The sequence below is a fragment of the Equus caballus genome, chromosome 2, assembly GCF_041296265.1.
Source record: "Equus caballus isolate H_3958 breed thoroughbred chromosome 2, TB-T2T, whole genome shotgun sequence".
Taxonomy (NCBI): Eukaryota; Metazoa; Chordata; class Mammalia; order Perissodactyla; family Equidae; genus Equus; species Equus caballus.
The window spans coordinates 27,118,026-27,137,088 of record NC_091685.1 but is presented as its reverse complement, the minus strand read 5'-3'; the positions used below and the strand labels follow the sequence as shown (position 1 = coordinate 27,137,088).

Below are 19,063 nucleotides of genomic sequence, written 5' to 3'. Positions count from 1 at the left end.
AGGTGTGAGTATTTTGGAACTGGAGACCAAAATGAGAACATGAATGTTTACCCTAGAATTTTCATATACAGATGGGCATGGTAAAAGTAGATTAGCGTCTCTCTTTGGATTATTAAGGAAAGCCTTTTCAGAGGATGCAAAGGCTCAGTTTTAGGAGGACTGTGGTAAAGATAGATGAGGTACAAGCCCGGCGACGTTTTATAGTGGCTTCAAGGGGTGGCGGTGGTGGTAGCGGTTGTATTGCTCCTTATAGCGGTTGGTGCCTTCAGTGGCTTAGATATGTGGATGTCCGTGTTTCTTGGACAAGAGAAAAGCAGATATTCCCTCAGAGTCACTAATAATGAAGTGATTGATAGTAATGGTTACAGGTTTAAGCCTAATGTATGTTGTTGCTAAAATACCTTGAAATTCTTTAATTTATCAAGCTACATAAATCAAGATTTTTGTAAATCAGAGGCAAAGGATTTACTGATATTTGCCATAATAAGTTATGAATAATAATATGAGTAGGTAACAAACTCAATGTAAACACTTACAGAGCATGTTGTTGATAATAGATGGTATTTGGGGTGATATAGAAATGATTAAGATGCAGTTTCCACCCACAAGGACTGAATTGCAGTTTTTTTCTAGTTGTTTTCCTGATTATAAAGGTGATATATATATATATATATATATATGGATATTATCCACACATATTTGTATGTGCCTAGAAAATAGGATAATCTAGAAATTATCAAATTATTACTGGTTACTGTTAAGAGGTGTGGGGGGAGGAGAAAGAATTTTACTCTTTTTTTATATCCTTGCTGTATTGTTGGAATTTTTTACATATATATTAGTTTTGTGATATTTAAATTTTTTTTAAAAAGATAATACATGTTTATTATAATTTGAAAATGTAGAAAACTAAAATGAAAAATTACTTGGGGCTGGCCTGGTGGTGTAGTGGTTAAGTTTGTGCACTCTGCTTTGGTGCCCTGGTGTTTGTGGGTTCAGATCCTGGGCACGGACCTACATACCACTCGTCATGCCATGATGTGGCAGCGTCCCACATACAAAATAGAGGAAGATTGGCACAGATGTTAGCTCAGCAACAATCTTCCTCAAGCAAAAAGAGGAAGTTGGCAACAGATGTTAACTTGGCAACAATCTTCCTCACCAAAACAAAATTGCTCATAATTATGCCACCTAAAGAATGCCATTATTAACATTTTGGTATACTAATCTTTTATGTATTTTTTATATTGCTGGGATTAAGTTGTATATGCAATTTTATCCTGCTTTATTTTTTTTTTATTTTTTATTTTTTTTAAAGATTTTATTTTTTCCTTTTTCTCCCCAAAGACCCCCCGGTACATAGTTGTGTATTCTTCGTTGTGGGTTCTTCTAGTTGTGGCATGTGGGACGCTGCCTCAGCGTGGTCTGATGAGCAGTGCCATGTCCGCGCCCAGGATTTGAACTAACGAAACACTGGGCCGCCTGCAGCGGAGCGCGCGAACTTAACCACTCGGCCACGGGGCCAGCCCCTATCCTGCTTTATTTTATTTAATATTACAACACAATTATTTTCCCATTTATCTCCCAAATTCTTTATAACTATTTTAATGGTCACATTGTATTTCACCATATGAATGGGCAAAGATTTAATGCTAATGCTTAGATACTTAGGTTATATCCAGTTTTTCACTCTTATAGCACTCGGAACATTTTCATGTATAAAGCTTTTTCTGAGATTTGAATTGTTTCCTTGGAATAGATTACAGAAATAGAATTACTGAGTCTGATTTGGACGTTTTTAAGACATTCGTGATAGGTAATAGCATTGATTTTTTTTAAATGTTGTGTAGTAAGAACATTTTTACGTAGACTGAATAGTCCCGTGGGTTATAATTGTTAGGGTAAGCTTTATTTTTCATTGTGTGTTCTGTAAGTGCTTTTTGGCTGTTGATATCTTCAGATTATGTAATAATAGTTGACAGTGTGGTGAGTACTTTGTTCAAGACTGAAATGCTAACACTTTCCTTTTTCAGGACTTGGAGGGGGTGGATATCATCCTGGGCGTCTGCTCTAGTGGCCTTCTGGTTTACAAAGATAAGCTGAGAATTAACCGCTTTCCTTGGCCCAAAGTGCTGAAGATTTCTTACAAACGTAGCAGCTTTTTCATCAAGATTCGGCCTGGAGAGGTACAGGATTGAGTTTCTTTCCCCTTGGATCAAATACAGACCATATCTAAAACATCTCTTCCTTTCTGTTTCCTTGTTAATCATCTAAGAGGTCTCTCTGTAGCTAATTATTCAGGAGCTGATAGTTCTGTTTTCTAAATGAATCAGTCTTGTGATTGCTTCTTCTATTCCTTACTACTGGTCTTCTGGACAGTTTTTTTTAGGTAAGTAAAAATATAATGACCAAAAGTGAAAATTGGATTGATAAACTTGTTCTTATTGACTTCAGGTAAAATCTTGATGGAAAAATATTTTTAAATTAAATAGCACAAGATTTTTAAATTGTGGGGTTGGATTACTCATGTTTTGCACCACCAATTTTTTACCTAATATAATTAAAATTTATTTGTATGTGTAACTTCTAGTAGTTACTGAGAATGTGTCCTAAGGTCAACTTCTAGATTTTTAATAAGGTTGGATGTTCAACTTTGTACCAGATAACTCAGTGATTAGTTGGTGGTCAAGTTTCAGGATGTACTAATGCTAGCCAAATTTAACTGGTATATTCAAGAGCTGTTATGGCACAGTGTAAAATTAAATAGGAATTAAATTTTAAAAAAAAAGTATTCTAGCACCTACTCTGCCATCTACTAAGCAGAAGAGCCTGGACAAATCTAAGCTCAGCTTCCTTATCATTCGAGTGAGGTAACACCTCCTCTGTCATCACTGATTTGAAGATTAAATGAGATGACAGCTGTGAAAGCTCTGAATAAGAAAGCACCACGCTAAAGGGAAGTGGCTTTTTTGTGTATATATCACCATCTGCTGGTGAAAAATGGCTTGTTATCTGAGCATGCAAATACTGGATGTGCAGCCTTAAAAATCTTGGATAAGGATTATCAATGAAGCATTTATTTATTTACCTGTGCCGAGCTCAGAGCAATCGGTCTTCCCTCAGAGTTTCAAATCCAAGAGTCATTCAGCCAACAAATGTTTATTGAGGGCTTTCTCTGTGCAGGGCACCATTCTAGGGGCTAGGAGTATAACAGTGAAGAAAAGAGGCCATCACTCAACAATCTTACGTTTTAATGTAGGAAGGCCAAAAAGATATATATATATGCAAATATTAATAAATATGATAATGGGAAGTCCTTGGTTTCTTTAAATGTCAGCTATATAATATATACTAAAAATGCAGAATTCCTATTTAAAAAAGCAGTCAGGAATAACAGGATTTTGAGGTGTGTAGTTTTCTGACTACGGCAGATGATTTAGAAGTAGCATGATGTAGTGGAAACTGAAATTCTGGTTCTGCCACTTAATAGCTGTGAGACTGAGCACTTAACTTCTCTGACCTCAGTTTCTTCATCTGTAAAAAATATAGATGATAACTGTCAATCATAGTATTATTGGCAATAATAGGCACTAGAAATAAATGTCAGTTTCCTTTCCGTCTTATAAAATGTACGTAAGACAGAAACAGAGAGGCAAGAGACTGGCAGCACGGTGTTCCCAGCAGCCCTGGCAGGATGTAGTTTGCTTCAGTCAAAGAGGTATATAGATAAGTTAGTGATCAATCAAAGAAAAAAATGAAAATACATTTAATAATTCAAGAATCTGGTTTGAGCCCAAACCTTTAGTTCCTAATACTAAAAATGATTGCATAATAATATTGATTGGTGGGAAGAATCGTCTGCTATCCCATTCCCTGATCACTGAGTAGTCTAGTGTCGCAAATGCAGAGAGTGACTAAGGAAGAGAAGTGTCTGGACAATCAAAAGGTGACTTAATTGTGGCTCAGAAAAATGTACAGTGTGTGTGTGTGTTTCTGAATAAAATAAGACACATAAATAATATAAGATGCATTCCCTGGCTTCCTTGTTGTGGAAAAAGCCATCTTCAGTGAGTAAATTTCTTTTGATAAGTGGGAAGAAATTTCAAATGATATTTTATGTGCTTAAACTAGTAACATTCTTTTTATTCACAATGGCTCCTTCTATAGCACCATATTTCGGTGGTACTGTATCACTGTAGTTGAATAATACTTCACGTCCCATGTTTATTTGTGTTTTTATAGCAAGAACAGTATGAAAGTACCATCGGATTCAAACTTCCCAGTTACCGAGCAGCTAAGAAACTATGGAAAGTCTGTGTAGAGCATCACACATTTTTCAGGTATTGTTCTCACTTAAGTATTTTTCAAGGACAAATTAGTTATGCATGTTTCTATTTTAAGGCTGTTATTGAAGTTCTCTTCTTTGTATGGCTGACAGTCTTTTATTTAGCTCAGGTGAGATCATCTTAAGCAAGACACAGTGAATCTGGTTCTCCTCTTTTGGGTTGAAAAACGTGCCTCAACATTCCCAGAGCACCTTTCTGTGTACGGTAGAAGGAAGAGAGGCAGGAGGAATAGGAACCTGTGTTTCCTAGGGGCTCTGTGATTGCCCTACCTGGAGCTAAAATCAGTCCTACAAGGAGGGGGATCCCTGACTTACCTCCACGTGGAATTTCGCTAAGCAGTGCTTAGCAACTTTCGCTGGGGCTTTTATGCTGGAAGTTAAAGATATGAAGCTGGTTGTCATCGTGGCTCTGATCAACCCCAGAAGGGGAGCACAGAGGACCATTTTTGATGCCCAGTTGTATCAGATGATCAGAAAACAAAAGAAAGTTTCATTTCCTCTGCCTTTCAGAAGGCCACCTTATTAACCCCTTGTATTCACTTACCAAGCATTTTCTGTGTTCTCACTCTTTGTGTAGGCACTGTACTAGGCTTTGGGACTCTACCCCAAGATAGTTCTAATCCCTGTCCTGAGGGAACGTACAGTCTCACAGAGAAGGCAGACCTTAGATAAGTGATTACTCGTATTAAAAGGAGAGCCAGCTAGTTATTGTTGACTTGCCTTTTTAAGAAAATGTCTTTATGGGTGGCACAGTGGTTAAGGTCACATGTTCAGCTTCCACGGCCCGGGATTCGCCGGTTCTGATCTCGGGTGCGGACATGGCACCACTTAGCAAGCCAGGCTGTGGCAGGCGTCCCACATATAAAGTAGGGGAAGATGGGCACGGATGTTAGCTCAGGGCCAGTCTTCCTCAGCAAAAAGAGGAGGATTGGCAGCAGATGTTAGTTCAGGGCTAATCTTCCTCAAAAAAAAAGACAATGTATTTATTATAGAAAATTGCATACATAGCAACAGTAAAGACTAGTATGATGAATCCCCCTTGTACCTATCACCCAGCTTCAATAATTATCACCCCAAGGCCAATCTTGTTTCATCTGTATCCCCACCCACTCCTTCCCACTACTTCCTAGTTTATTTTGAAGCAAATCCCAGACCTCATGTCATGTCATTCATAAATAAACTTGACTCGTTATGAGTGGCTCTCAAGAGAGAGAACCATAGTATCTTTTCCTTCTATTCGTATTTTCGTGTCATACTTAGCACTATAGCACAGTGAACAGGAAGACATGTCAGGGAAGATAACATTTCAATTCTTATTTCAAAATAAAACATGAGGGTACACTTTATACTCAATTAAAGAATCTTAATTATTGGCATTAAGATAATTTTTTATGCTTTCATCATCCTCTTCCTTAAAATTAAACCAAGAAAATCAGGTTTTAAAAATGGGTAAGGAAGAGTGAAAAAGAGTTTTTTTGAGTATTTAATCTCTATGGTATAGATTTCACCTACAGCCAATGTATTTCCTTGTAGGATAGCATATTTAAATCCATTGCATCAAAATAAGAGGATATATTAACATGTAATACTTCATTACATAAAAGAAAGTAAATATTTGCTGAATTAAAATAAACCATCCCAGAGGGAAAAATGCTCTCTTTTTGGTAGCGTTTGATGTAGCAATTTATGTATTTATTCAGCAAACGTTTATTGAGTGCCAAATTCATGCCAGGCGCTGTGCCAGAAGCAGAAACACAAAGATGAATAAGTCATAGTCTTTATCGTTTACCCTTAGAGAGTCTTGTAGTAGAGACCAGCGCATAAATAGTTTCAATTCAGTGTAGTCAATGCTGTGACAAAAGGGAGTACAGGGTACTGCATAGAAAAAAGATGGGGTCCCTAACTGAGTTGAAAATACACCAAATAACCTATTAAATAGGTTCCCAGGCCTTAATTGAGTTGGAGTGCATTTGACAAAATTATTATTTTAGTAGAGAGGAAAAGAACTCTGGGCTTGGACTCTGTTACTGCCCAGCCTCTTAACAGTTATGTGATCTTAAGCAAGTAACTTCTTTTTTGAGGTTCAGTGTCCTGTATCTATAAAATGGTGGAAATATCACAGGGATGTAGTGAAAATATTACAGTGCTATAAAAGCATTTTGAAAACCATAAGGCCCTATCTATAGAGATGTAAGATATTAATATAGGTCACATGTAAATTATACATGTTGCTTTGAGAAATGACATAAATTAAAATAATGATCACTTGACTGGAAATCTGCTTTAGTAACAATAAGGAAACTATAAGAATTGTGAAACATTTTTTAGTTCTTTGTTTTTAATCTCATGGTCTCGTTAGAGTGAGATAATATATATAATATCTGATTATTATATATTTTTTTCTCCTAGGCTGACATCTACAGACACCATTCCTAAAAGCAAATTTCTTGCACTGGGATCCAAATTTCGATACAGTGGCCGAACTCAGGCTCAAACCAGGCAAGCTAGTGCTCTGATTGACAGGCCTGCCCCACACTTTGAGCGTACAGCAAGCAAACGGGCATCCCGGAGCCTTGATGGAGGTTTGTATTGAATATTGATTTCTTGTGATCCTAACTCTTTAGAAAGAGATAAAGGAAGTATGCTTTTCTATAAGAGAGCCAAATGAAACAATCTCAGTGTTAAAATGAAATGGGTCTTCCTAATTGTCTAATTTAGTGGAATCATCTTAAGGAAAGAAGAACTGAGGTTCAGAGAGAGCAGTAACTAGATCAAGGCTGATGATGTTTAGCACAATAGTTAGTACTTAATAAGTGACCCCAAAGTATTAGCTATCATTAAGATACTGTTAAATATTCTGACTACAGCCTTATTACTTTGTTTTGTATCATCCAGAACCATGCTGCCATATTTTGTTTAGTTGCGTCACAAGGGCGTATGTCAGAAATACCTAGCTCAGTGGAAGAGTCAGAAATAGATCCACCACACTTGGAAAAGGGATTATTGAAGCAGTGGGGCTTTTGTGCTTCCATACTGCGAGTCGTGCTGCTTTCTTTCTGGTGTGTCTCTACTGTCCTGGGTTAGACGGGGCTGTTTCCGTAATAACAGTACAAGGCAGATTGCAGACTTTTGTTTTATTTAGTCTTCATGACAACACTAGGAATTAGGCTCAGAGACTAAATAACTTTTCCTAAGATATGATAACTGGTAAGTGGATTGGAGTACAGGTTGGTTTAACTCCAAAACTCATGTTCTTTCAGAGACTTACTCACTTATTATTTGGTTCAGCAATTTATTTGACACTTGCTTTGTGTCGGGTGTTGTTCTAGTCACTGGAGATACAGCCCTGAACATACCACCATGGTCCCTGCCATCACAGGGCTTACAGTCTATGCGTGGAAACAGAAAACAAAAGAAAACAATTTCAGATAGTGGTAAGTGCTGTGAAGAACATACAACAGAGTAACGGGATAGAGAGTGTCTGGGGATGGCGGAGATTGGGGAGCTCTTTCAGATTGAGTGGTCCAGCCTAAATTTAGAAGGTTCCTTTGAGGAGCTTTATTTGAACTGAGATCTGAATTATGAGAAAGTCCCAGCCATCCCAAAATCTGGAGGAAGAGCATTTTCAAAGAGGGAATAGCAAGTGCAAAGACCTACAAGTAGGAATGAGCTTGGCATGTGTCTAGTCAAAGCCGTCCCATAGAACTTTCTGTGCTGATGGAAATCTTCTATTTTGTGATGTCCAGTTTGGTAGTCAGTAGCCACGTGTGGCCATTACGAACTTGAAATGTGGTTACATAACTGAGGAACTAAATTTTAATTTTACTTTAAATAGCCACATGTGGCTAATAGCTTCCATACTGGACAGCACAAGTCTAGGTCCTAGTGAATAAAGGGGAGAAGAGTAAAAAATAAGTGAAGTCAGAGAAGCGGGCAGAGGCCAGGTTGTGTAAGGCCTTGTAGGCCACAGTAAAGAGTTTAGATTTTATTTTAATTGCAGGGGAAGGTATTAGAGGATGTGATATAATCTGGTTTCCATCTTTAAAAGATCACCCTGGCTGCTGGGTGACTGCTCCACTGAATGGGGAGTGAAGCACCAGCTTGGGAAAGTCTGTTGTGGGATCTGAGTAAGAGATCACGACAGCTTGGACTTGAGTATTGGCAATGAAGACAAGGAAAAGTGGTCAGGGATCTATTTTGGAAGTAGAGCTGACAGAATTACTCTAAACTGAATGTTGGAGATGGTAAGGAAAAGGAAAACAAAGTTTATTCCTAGGCTTGATTGAGCCGAGTTGGGGATATGGAAAATCAAGCCTTCTGTTTTGGGCATGTTAAGTTTGAGGTGTGACCGCTCAATCCTCATGTCTGCTGTCTTCATATAACACTATCAAGAGTTTCCTTCCTCGTCCAGTGAGTTACCCGACCTCCAGTTTACCTTAGTCTCGGACAGCTATTATTTTTATCCCCATTTTTCAGTGAGGAAACGAGATTGCAAAGTTTAAGCGACTTGTTCAAGATCTCACAGATAGTAAGTTGCAAAGCTAGGACAAAAACCTGGGTCTGTCTGATACCCTATCCCGTGGCTTTTTCCACTAAATGGAATCTCATCATTATATAGGTACAATGCCTGATGGAGCCTTTCTTTCTTTCTTTTTTTTTTTCCTCTGCTTTTTCTCTCCAAATCCCCCCAGTATTTAATTGTATATTTTTTTAGTTGTGGCACATGGGACACCGCCTCAACATCGCCTGATGAGCGGTGCCATGTCTGCGCCCAGGCTCCGAACCCTGGGCCATCAGAGCAGAGCGCACGAACTTAACCAGTCGGCCACGGGGCTGGCCCCAAGATCCTTTCTTTCTAATAACAAAAATAACCAAAGATTCAAGTGTTAATGAGCTTTGGTACCTTGAACAAATGAGAAAGCTTTATTTATAGAGACACTTACATTACTTACAGAAATCACATCTTGACAGTCTCTATTCCTCTAGCTGTAGAAACCTCCCAGTTCAAGACTTCTAAAAATCTTGATGTCTCTGCCTATTGACCATGTTCCTAGGAGGGGAAATCTCCAAAATTTCTCTTCAAAATGCTGTAGGAATGCTTGAGATTCCAGAGCTGAAGCATCTAAGACAACTCTAGAGGAAGAAGGGCTTTAGCGGCATCACCATTAGTGTCACAGGACCTGGGAAAAAGCTGGAAGTATTTTATTCCAGCCACCTAATTGTATAGAAGTAGATTGACTTTCAGTTGTTAAACCAACTGCATTTTTTGAATAAACTCACTTTGATCATAATATGTCCTTCTTATTATATCATAGGATTTTTACAACTATTTCCATAGGAGAGAGAGGCCTGTAATTTTCCTTTCTTGTAATGCTGTGGTCGGGTTTTGGTATCAAGTATATGCTGGCCTCATAAAATAAGTTGAGAAGGATTTCCTCTTTCTCTGCCCTCTGGAAGAGTGCATAAGATTGGTATTATTTCCTCTTAATGTTTGGAAGAATTCGCCAATAAAGCCATATGGTCCTAGAGATCTCTTTGTGGGAGGGTTCTTTACTTACAGATTCAATGCCTTTGTTGGATAAAGGAGTATTAACATGTTCTAGTTCTTGTTTCAGTTTTGGTAATTGTGTTTTTCTAGGAAATATCCATTCCATGTAAATTTTCAGCTTTATTGACATAAAGTTGGGTATCTTTTTAACATCTATAAGATCTATAGCAATTTCCCCATTTGTGTTCCTATATTGGTAAGTTGTGCCGCTTTTTTTCTTGGGCAGTCTTGCTACACGTTTATTAATCTTATCAATCTTTTCAAAGAACCAACTTTTGGTTTTGTTGTTTTTCCCTATTGTATATTTTTAAATTTAAACCAGCTAATATCTTTATTATTTTCTTTATGCTTTTATTGAACTGTTCTTTTTCTAATATCTTGAAATGGATACCCGTTGGTAATTGATTTATTTCTTACAACATGACCTTAGAATTTAAGTGACTTGCGTAAGGTCACATTGTTAGTCAGCGACAGAAGTGGAAGGAGAATCTAGGACTGTTCTCTCAGACCCGTGGTTTTTACTCTTCTCCATGATGACTTCTTTTTTTGCAGAAGAGGGTGAATAAAAGTATTAATAGTCAATATTCATTGAGTAGTTAGTATGTTCCAGGCACTGTTCTAAACATTTTACATATATTATCTTTTAAGTATCTGCATTGCATGCAAACTGAGTAGGATAAATTTTTTGTAGGATAAATTTTTTTATAGTTCTGTTTTCAAATGTCTTCTTTTTCTCTGTTATATTCTCAGTATAAGAATTGTAAACATGTCTATGGAAACTTTTTCTCTCCTTTTCCTAGGTATTTCTCCATTCTTCTTCTTCTTCTTCTTCTTCTTTTTTTTTTTGCTGAGGAAGATTCACCCTGAACTAAGATCTGTTGCCAATCTTGCTCTCTTTTTGCTTGAAGAAGATTAGCCCTGAGCTAACATGTGTGGGAGTCTTCCTCTACTTTGTATGTGGGATGCCACCACAGCATGGCTGATGAGTGGTGTAGGTCCACACCTGGGCTATGAACCCACGAACCCATGAACCTGGGCTGCTGAAGTGGAGCGCACTGAACTTAACCCCTATGCCACAAGGCCGGCCCCTCCATTCTTCTTAATAAAGAGTCTTTTCCTTATTAAGCCCCCCCTTTTAAAAATTAATATAAGGCTGTAAGCTAGAGATAGTGTATTAGGGAAACTTTTGCAAGAATTGCTTTATAAGGGGCCTCACTTTAATGATGCAAATGAACATTCTCGTTCTCTTCTGTTATATCTGGTGCTCAGAGCATCTGCTTTACCAGCTGAGGAACTAAAACTGGTTCAGATCCCAGTTTATACAATAAAGTGGCAAGTCACAAGGATAGCTAATAATAATGAGAAGGATTTTTCAGCTTTTATTTTTGTTGCACTTTTTGCTTTTCAAACCATTTCCGTATATTCCTATTTAGTACCAACAACCTAGTGACCAAGAAGCATTTAGAAATTCTTGTTTTACTAGTGAGGAAACTGGGGCGCCAAAAAAATGATGTAACTTGCTAGATTCACACAACCAGGCAGTTCCTCTATTCGGTGAGTAGCAGTTGCAGTGGTTTTTGCCAGGGGAATGCTTCCATATCATCTCTGGAGCTTTAAAACAAAACGGATGCCCAAGACTCCCTCTTAGAGACCTCGTCTGTCTGTGGTGGACCCGAGCGTCAGCTGGGTTGGTTGGTTTGTTTTTCAGTATCCACAGATGATTCATGTGGGCCCTCTGATAATGGAACCACTGATCTATCACATACCTATTGTACCTGTACCACACTAGCAGAAATTGTGCTACTAAGTAAAAGACCTTGAACTAGAATTTGTCTCCTTTTACTCAATATGATGGTTTTGAGTTTTACTCTTTACTGCTCTACTATATAACTAAGATTCTGTTGTTTTCAGACAAGAGCAGTATAATCCTGGAGTTAATGGGTCCATAAGAGTATCACAACCAGCACTTTTCTTTGTCTAGACCTTCAGAAATGGGAAATAATCGAATTTTTCAAGTTGAGTATTCTCTGTATATGTACCCAAATCTTGTAACAGCTAACAAATGGATTTATAAAACTGAAGAGCCAAAACATCTTAAAAAGTAATCACTACCCCCAGCACTGCGAATATACTCAAAAGCATTGAATTATACACTCTAAGTCGTTGAATTGTGTAGTAGGTGAATTATATCTCAATAAAGCTGTTTAAAAAAACAACCACCACGGTCACTACCATGATTCTCTGTTGTGATCCATAGTTTGTTGTCTTCTTATTGAGAAAAGGAAAGACATTTGCCTCTCTCCACAGCTCCCAGGTGACATCTTTCACTTGAATTACGTGTCAATGTGTGCATAATTAATTTTGCCCAACATACTCTTGAAATAATATTAACCCATAACATAAGAAATACAAGGACTTAGGTATGACATTAAAAGTTATTAATATTTAGGGTTTGTAAAGTATTTTTATATCTGTTGAGTGTGCCTTCCCCAACTATCCTTTAGAGTTAATATTTCCATGTTTTACAGATGATGAAATTTTTTTTGCCTGTTTCTATCCGCCGGTTTCCACACTCATACCTACTTTTCCACATGCACTACAGATTGCCAGGGCAGGAATGCTGAAGACATAAATCGTTGGCTTGCAATATTAGTAGTATTGGATTAAGACCAAATGCAAGTGGCAAAATAACACATGGTGAAAGCATGGGCTATGTTTCTGTGATGCCAGGCAGAGTTGAATTAATTCTTTGAGAGGAGGTGTGAATAGACATGTATAATGATACTTTTACACAACTGTGAACAAAATATTTTGTCACATTCCTGTGTTAGATTTGGTCTGCCGTCTGTCGTTCTTGCATTGACTGGCCTAGAGCACTCATGAGTAGCAGGCACTTGCAAGAGGCCACAGAGTTGTCATTGAAAGATAAAGTAGATTCTTGTGTTTCTGATGTTTTTCTTATGTATCCTCTGAGGAATGATTTCTTTCACTGAAGATCGTTACAGAGTAACAAGCGTTTCTTTCTTGGTGGTGGTGTGTATGAAGTAGTTGTGAATTTCAATTTTTTATCTCATTCATGGATTCTCATTCATGGATTTCCTTTGTTTTACCTAATCCTTACTGCTTTTTAATCTAAATTTATTCAGATAAATTAAATTCAGTGTACTCAGTTTAAGAAGGCAGGAAAGTGTGTCATAAAAATTGTGGAGAGGGGCCGGCCTGGTGGCATAGTAGTTAAGTTTGTGTGTTACGCTTTGGTGGCCCAGGGCTCACCGGTTCGGATCCCAGGTGTGGACCTACGTGCCACTTACCAAACCATGCTGAGGCAGACGACCCACATATAGAGTAGAGGAAGATGGGCATGGATGGTAGCTCAGTGCTAATCTTCCTCAGCAAAAAGAGGAGGATTGGTGGCAGATGTTAGCTCAGGGCTACTCTTCCTCAAAAAAAAAAAGTAAAGAATTCTATGCAAAATAATTAAAATTAAAGTCTCAGTACATGAAAGGGTAATGATCTGTTATTAGAAATATTAAATCATGTGGAAACACATTGCATTCCTATACATACCAGATAAGTGAGGTTTTACTACAAAATGTATAGATGTTTTCATTTAGTCCCTGAAAGAATGAAGATAAAAATCACAAAAAGAGTATGAGTGATTGTTTTGAAGTAAGCCATCTGAAACTTAGGTGCCCAATAGTCCAAACCAAAACAGCTCTTAACTCCGTGACGACATCACACTTTTGCCATTAGCCTATATTGTGTGTTCTCTCTAAAACAGTCCATATATAGCTTTTTCCCTAAATCGAAGTTTCTAACCTCAGCAACCTTGGCCTGTACACACTAGATGCCAGTACCCCATCCCACTTCTCTTCCCGGTTATGACAACCAAAAAATGTCTCCAGAAATTGCCATATGTTCTGTGGGCGGCAAAATCACCCCTGCTTGAGAACCACTGCCCTAAATATATTAGAGAATAGGAGCTAGAATACAAATTGATAAGACTCTGGGAGAGGGTAGGACAGAACTCAAAAGGTGGTTGTTGGTTTTTTTAAGAACTAAAGACCAAAGGTTTTGAATTCATAGTATTTTAATCAAATGACTTATTGGAAAGGAAAGAGTCTGGTTCAAAGATTTGCCCTTAAACAAGCATCAGAAAGCGTACGTGTCTTGTCAGGAGATTCATTTATGAAGTTATTTTGTAACCATTCCAAGGAGGCTTCACAGAAAAAAATCAAACTTAATTCTTTTTTTTAAAATATAGTTTTAGGTTCCTGAAATCACCTATAAATGAATGGATCTTTATTTCAAAAAGGCTTCATGGGAAAAATGAGATTTAATTGACCCTTCCTTTTTTCTCTGTAGACTACATTGCAGGTTCTTGAAACTAACAGATTACAAGGTTAAACAATCTTGCTAACTTAAATAAAATGAATTTTCAATTTCTTTTCTTATTTTGATGCCCCTCCTCCCTTATGGGATGTGATCGTCAGCACATTTAGCTTTTCTGTTGAAGATATTTTAGCTTTCTTATTGCCATCAGTTACTTGGCAGAGCACTAATGATTTATTTTTTGCCTTCTATGTGACAGCCCGCTGGACACTGTGAACACTCGCACGTGTCCTGGATTCACAGTTGGTTCGCTTGGTGACTTTGAAGTGGTACAGTGACCCTTGCCCTCACTTATTCTTCCCTTTCCCCTTTCTCGCATAGCAGCAGCTGTCGATTCAGCAGACCGAAGTCCCCGGCCCACCTCTGCGCCAGCCATTGCTCAAAGTCAGGTCACAGAAGGTGCACCTGTCAAAAAAGCAGGGGTTTCTAAAGCACAGAAGGAAACAGCGGAGGCTGAAGTGAAAGGAGAAGAAGTGCCACCTGAGCAGGCTGAGCCGGAGCCCACGGAAGTGCAGAAGGTGTGTCATGAGTCCAGATATGTAGCTAATTCACTTTCTCATTGAGAGGCGTTAACTCTTTGACCAGGGCGCTTTCAAAGCATTGGTTCTTGTAGAATCCTAACCAAGTTGTTTCTTCCTCGCTCTGAAAGAAGGAATCTCCCATGAACCTGTAAAATATTGTCCTAGAATTGTGTCATGAAGACTGTAGGCTATCCCAGAAGTTTTCAGGTGACACACGCCTTTACCCAACTTGTATCTGAAAAAATGAGGCTAATACAGCACACCAGCTCTGTGATCACCTACTTTTAAAAATAATTTTTACTCATCCAGGAGGAATCTCCACATTCCTTTTTAGCAATAAACTCTGCTGGTATGATTAAAATATAATTTGATTTCCTAAGATGAATATATGTGCAACATATTCAAAGAATATCCAAGTGTTACATAAAGCACATCTACGTGGTTGTTCAAATCTTAAATAGCGTTACAAAAAGGGGAAGATCTATTATGTAGGAGAGGTTATGCTGCTTAGTTGCTTACAGCTCTGAGTTGACTGTACCCACAGTCACTGAATGTTATTGGAAAATCACCGGTTTAGGGGCCAGCCCAGTGGCGCATTGGTTAAGTTCACACGTTCCGCTTTGGAGCCCGGGGTTTATCAGTTCGAATCCCGGGTGTGGACATGGCACCGCTTGGCACACCATGCTGTGGCAGGCATCCCACATATAAAGTAGAGGAAGACAGGCATGGATGTTAGCTCAGGGCCAGTCTTCCTCAGCAAAAAGAGGAGGATAGGCAGCAGATGTTAGCTCAGGGCTAATCTTCCTCAAAAAGAAAAGAAAAATCACCAATTTAATAAGCAGATTTCCCAGGGGTAAGAGTAACTGGACTGATCTTTTGTGTGTTGATAGGCTTTTTAAACACATTTAAGCAGTGATGGAGTTGAGGTATTAGTTCAGATTTATTGAAGCAAATACAAGTCTCACCGTTAACAACAGGAATTAATAGAAGCAGTTTTTATAAGAAAAATTACATTTTTATATGTCTGTTAAGAAATGTAAAACCAAATAAGACCTTATAAAGTGCTCTCACCTTGGCAGATGGATTAATCCTGTTCTTTGGAGCCAGTTCAATATCTAGTTTATCTAGAGCAGTGGCCAATCTGGCTCTGTTTTGACTGTATTAAAAAAAAAAAAAACGGTTCAATGTGACATGCAGTTTTTACTGTCCTTTGAGACCAACTTGAGTCCAGAGAGAAGAAAAAATTGAGTAAATGGTGTTTGCATTTTTTGTACCTAGCCAAATGTGTATGACCTTGGCCAATAAGTGCAGTATCAACAGTGTCTTTTTAGTGTTAGACTACCTCAGTTTTTACCTGAGGGAAAACTCACCTGACAGGACTATCCCTCCATTTTTTATACTAACTGGAAAGTGCTGGATTAGTGGAGTTGGCAAGGCATCTTATTGAGTGGTTACGAGTCCTTTGGTTTTCTGCTAACTTACTTGTCCTTTTGCCCATAAGGCCAACACAAGTAAGTTCGAGGATAGGTTTCCTTTGCTTTTGGGACCTTGGCAGAGTGGAGAGATCACTTCCCGGTATATGCTCCCCATTTAAGTGCCAGTAGGGGATCTTCTTGCCAATTAATTCTGTATAAATGTATGTTTTGAGATACTTGTGTTGAGGTCAGACTGAGAGCCACCTCTAATAACCTTTTATTACTGTAATGGTAGTGACAGAATTAAGGGTGGCTGAGTTGATTTTATTTGTAGCAGTTAGAAAGTAATTATGGAATTTACCTGAACCCATATTTGTTATATAAAGCAACAGTAGTGATAAAGCAGCCTCGTAACTGTGTAAGTTTCATTTTCTAGCACTAATTTGGTCCCAAGTAGAGATAGTTTTATGGCGTCTTGAGTCATTCGAGCAACCTGTTTTTCAGGTGTGGAGATAGCGCCTCTCCCGCAGATACACCTTTATCTCATGTAATGTTCTCTGTAGCAGCGTACACAACGTGACTGTTGCTGCTGGCCTCCACTCTCAGACTGAAGTAGAGGCTCTCAGTTTCTTGCTGTTGGATTGCTAAGAACCCAAAGCAAAAAGTCATTATTCACTTAAACGAGTAATTTAAGCTTTACAGAATAATTAAAATCTATCATTTGCTAAGCATTCACAACTCTGTGAAGATATTATCTCCATTTTATCAATAAAAACCTTAAAACTTAAACTGAAATAACTTGCCAGTGGCCACACAGCAAGTATATGGGATTCAGAGTAGAAATGACCCAAACTGTTAATTGCCCCTGGTGGTTAATAGTGCTGTAGCTGGTTGTGCTTATGATTTGACGGTGTCACAAAGTTTGATGTTATCTTTGGTTTGGTTCTTTACATTCAGCTCTAGAGAGCACAGTGACATTGTACTCCGAGGTAATGCTGCCAACTGTGATGGAAAAGAATATGTCAAAACCACAGATTGAGGAGGTTCTGGAAAGACATTTATGATACAAAGTGATTGATTTGACCCTTAATAAAAACTTTGCTGCTTTTGAAACATCCATTGCTTGAGGCATTACTCATTCTGTTATGCTTCCTTTTAATAGTCTGCCTGGGATTTTTTTATTTATACTTACTCCATTTTGAATACATAAAATGACTATTACTACAGGTATTTCAAAGCTAGCCAGGAGAGCTTAGTTATTCTCTTCCTACTATTAAGGATGAATCTAGTCTGTTTACCAAACACATGAGCTCCAACTCCCTAGACAGAAGGTTACGGCGTGTTGAATGTTGCCCCTGAACCCTGTGTGTGCTTATTTATAAATCAACCTTGGAAGTAATTGCATGTGTCAGTAACAACTTGGATTGAGTTTATTTTGATGTTTTGTTGTCTAATAAACTCAAGAGTGAAACTGCCTCCTTAAATATCTTGATCAACTAACAAATTTTTTGTATTTATCTGCTTGGTGTCATATGTGGTTTATTATGTGTGTGCTTTAACTGTAAAGCCTTTCTTTTTGTTTCTAACTATCATGTATGTCAAACATTGATATCTTCACTTGTAAATTTGTTTTTAAATGTTATTTAAAGTACTTATAGATCATTTAAAAAAAGCAAAACAAAAACATATGGCTTACTTAAGCCTAAATAATTATTTTTAGTAGGTACTTTTTAATAAATAAGTATGAAAATGTTTTTTTCCATCAATAGAATAATTAATTTTCTTTTTTTGATCCTTCGGCTGTCCATATTACCTCTTCAGCCTTGAAAATGTGATGGTGAACTAACAGATTGCTGTTGAAAGTACTCCCCTTCCCTGTGATAGCCGCATAAGACTGCATTGTGATGATTACATACGGCTTATTTCACAACCAGCTTAAAGATGCGGCTTATCTGGAAACAAAGCTATTCATAGAAACCTACTAACCTAAAATGTTTTTACCACTTTATTTCTTAAATGTAGGTGGAAAAAACCCACATCGAGGTCACAGTACCCACCTCAAATGGTGACCAAACACAGGTTTGTGCCAACAGACCACTTGTTCTTTTTCCCCTCCCCTCCTCAATTTTTTCTCCTCCCCCACTCCCCTCTCCTTAAAAAAAATTATAAAATGAAGGTTCCAACAAACTTCAATGAGCCAATATTTTATCATTTTTCTTTCTTTTTTAAATAATGGCAAAACAGAAGCTTGCAGAAAAAACTGAAGATCTGATAAGAATGAGGAAGGTTAGCCATTTTTCCCTTTCACAAAATTACATCACCATCACCCATGCTGACCTTTACAGTGCATTAAAGAGACAGTGATCCATTCTGCCCATTGGTTTCTCTTAATCAAAGACTACTTTCAAGTAGCAGATATATATATATGTATATATGCATGTGTATATGCATATACACACATACATGTATACCAAAGAAATTATAATCCTATGCTATATATTGAAAAATGTCATTAAACTTTCCATTAGGAAAATATCTTTTTAAACGCCATGAAATAATTAGTGAAGGCCAAATCTATCCTTTTTGTTTAAACTTTATAAACAATATTTGACAATGGCACCATATTCTTGGAATCTTTGACAATGTTTTATATGTATTTGGCTGCTCTGCATCATTCTTCCCAACTATAGAGTGCCATGAATCAGTTCTTACTGAATAGATTACTGACTGATCATGTATAAAACCCTTAGATCTTTCTTCTGAAAGGTATTAGAGATATATATACTGCAGTATTACTATGTATGAAATATGTCCAAAAAGCTAAATAATGTTTTAAAACATT

At 37.7% G+C, this 19,063-nt stretch overlaps 1 protein-coding gene across 50 annotated transcripts in view; it reads left to right on the top strand.

Moving 5' to 3' along the window:
• Window positions 1-19,063, top strand: part of EPB41 (erythrocyte membrane protein band 4.1) — a 174,559-nt gene that overhangs the window by 113,084 nt on the left and 42,412 nt on the right. For 20 of the 50 annotated variants that reach the window (XM_070260596.1, XM_070260584.1, XM_070260578.1 and 17 more), the window contains exons 9-12: window positions 2,034-2,186; window positions 4,243-4,340; window positions 6,755-6,927; window positions 14,607-14,803. In XM_070260596.1, the coding sequence (XP_070116697.1) occupies window positions 2,034-2,186; window positions 4,243-4,340; window positions 6,755-6,927; window positions 14,607-14,803 (621 nt within the window). Of the gene's footprint in view, window positions 1-2,033; window positions 2,187-4,242; window positions 4,341-6,754; window positions 6,928-14,606; window positions 14,804-18,243; window positions 18,301-18,465; window positions 18,508-19,063 lie in introns of all 50 variants that reach the window. The other 30 variants (XM_070260603.1, XM_070260585.1, XM_070260579.1 and 27 more) reach the window with 3 other exon arrangements.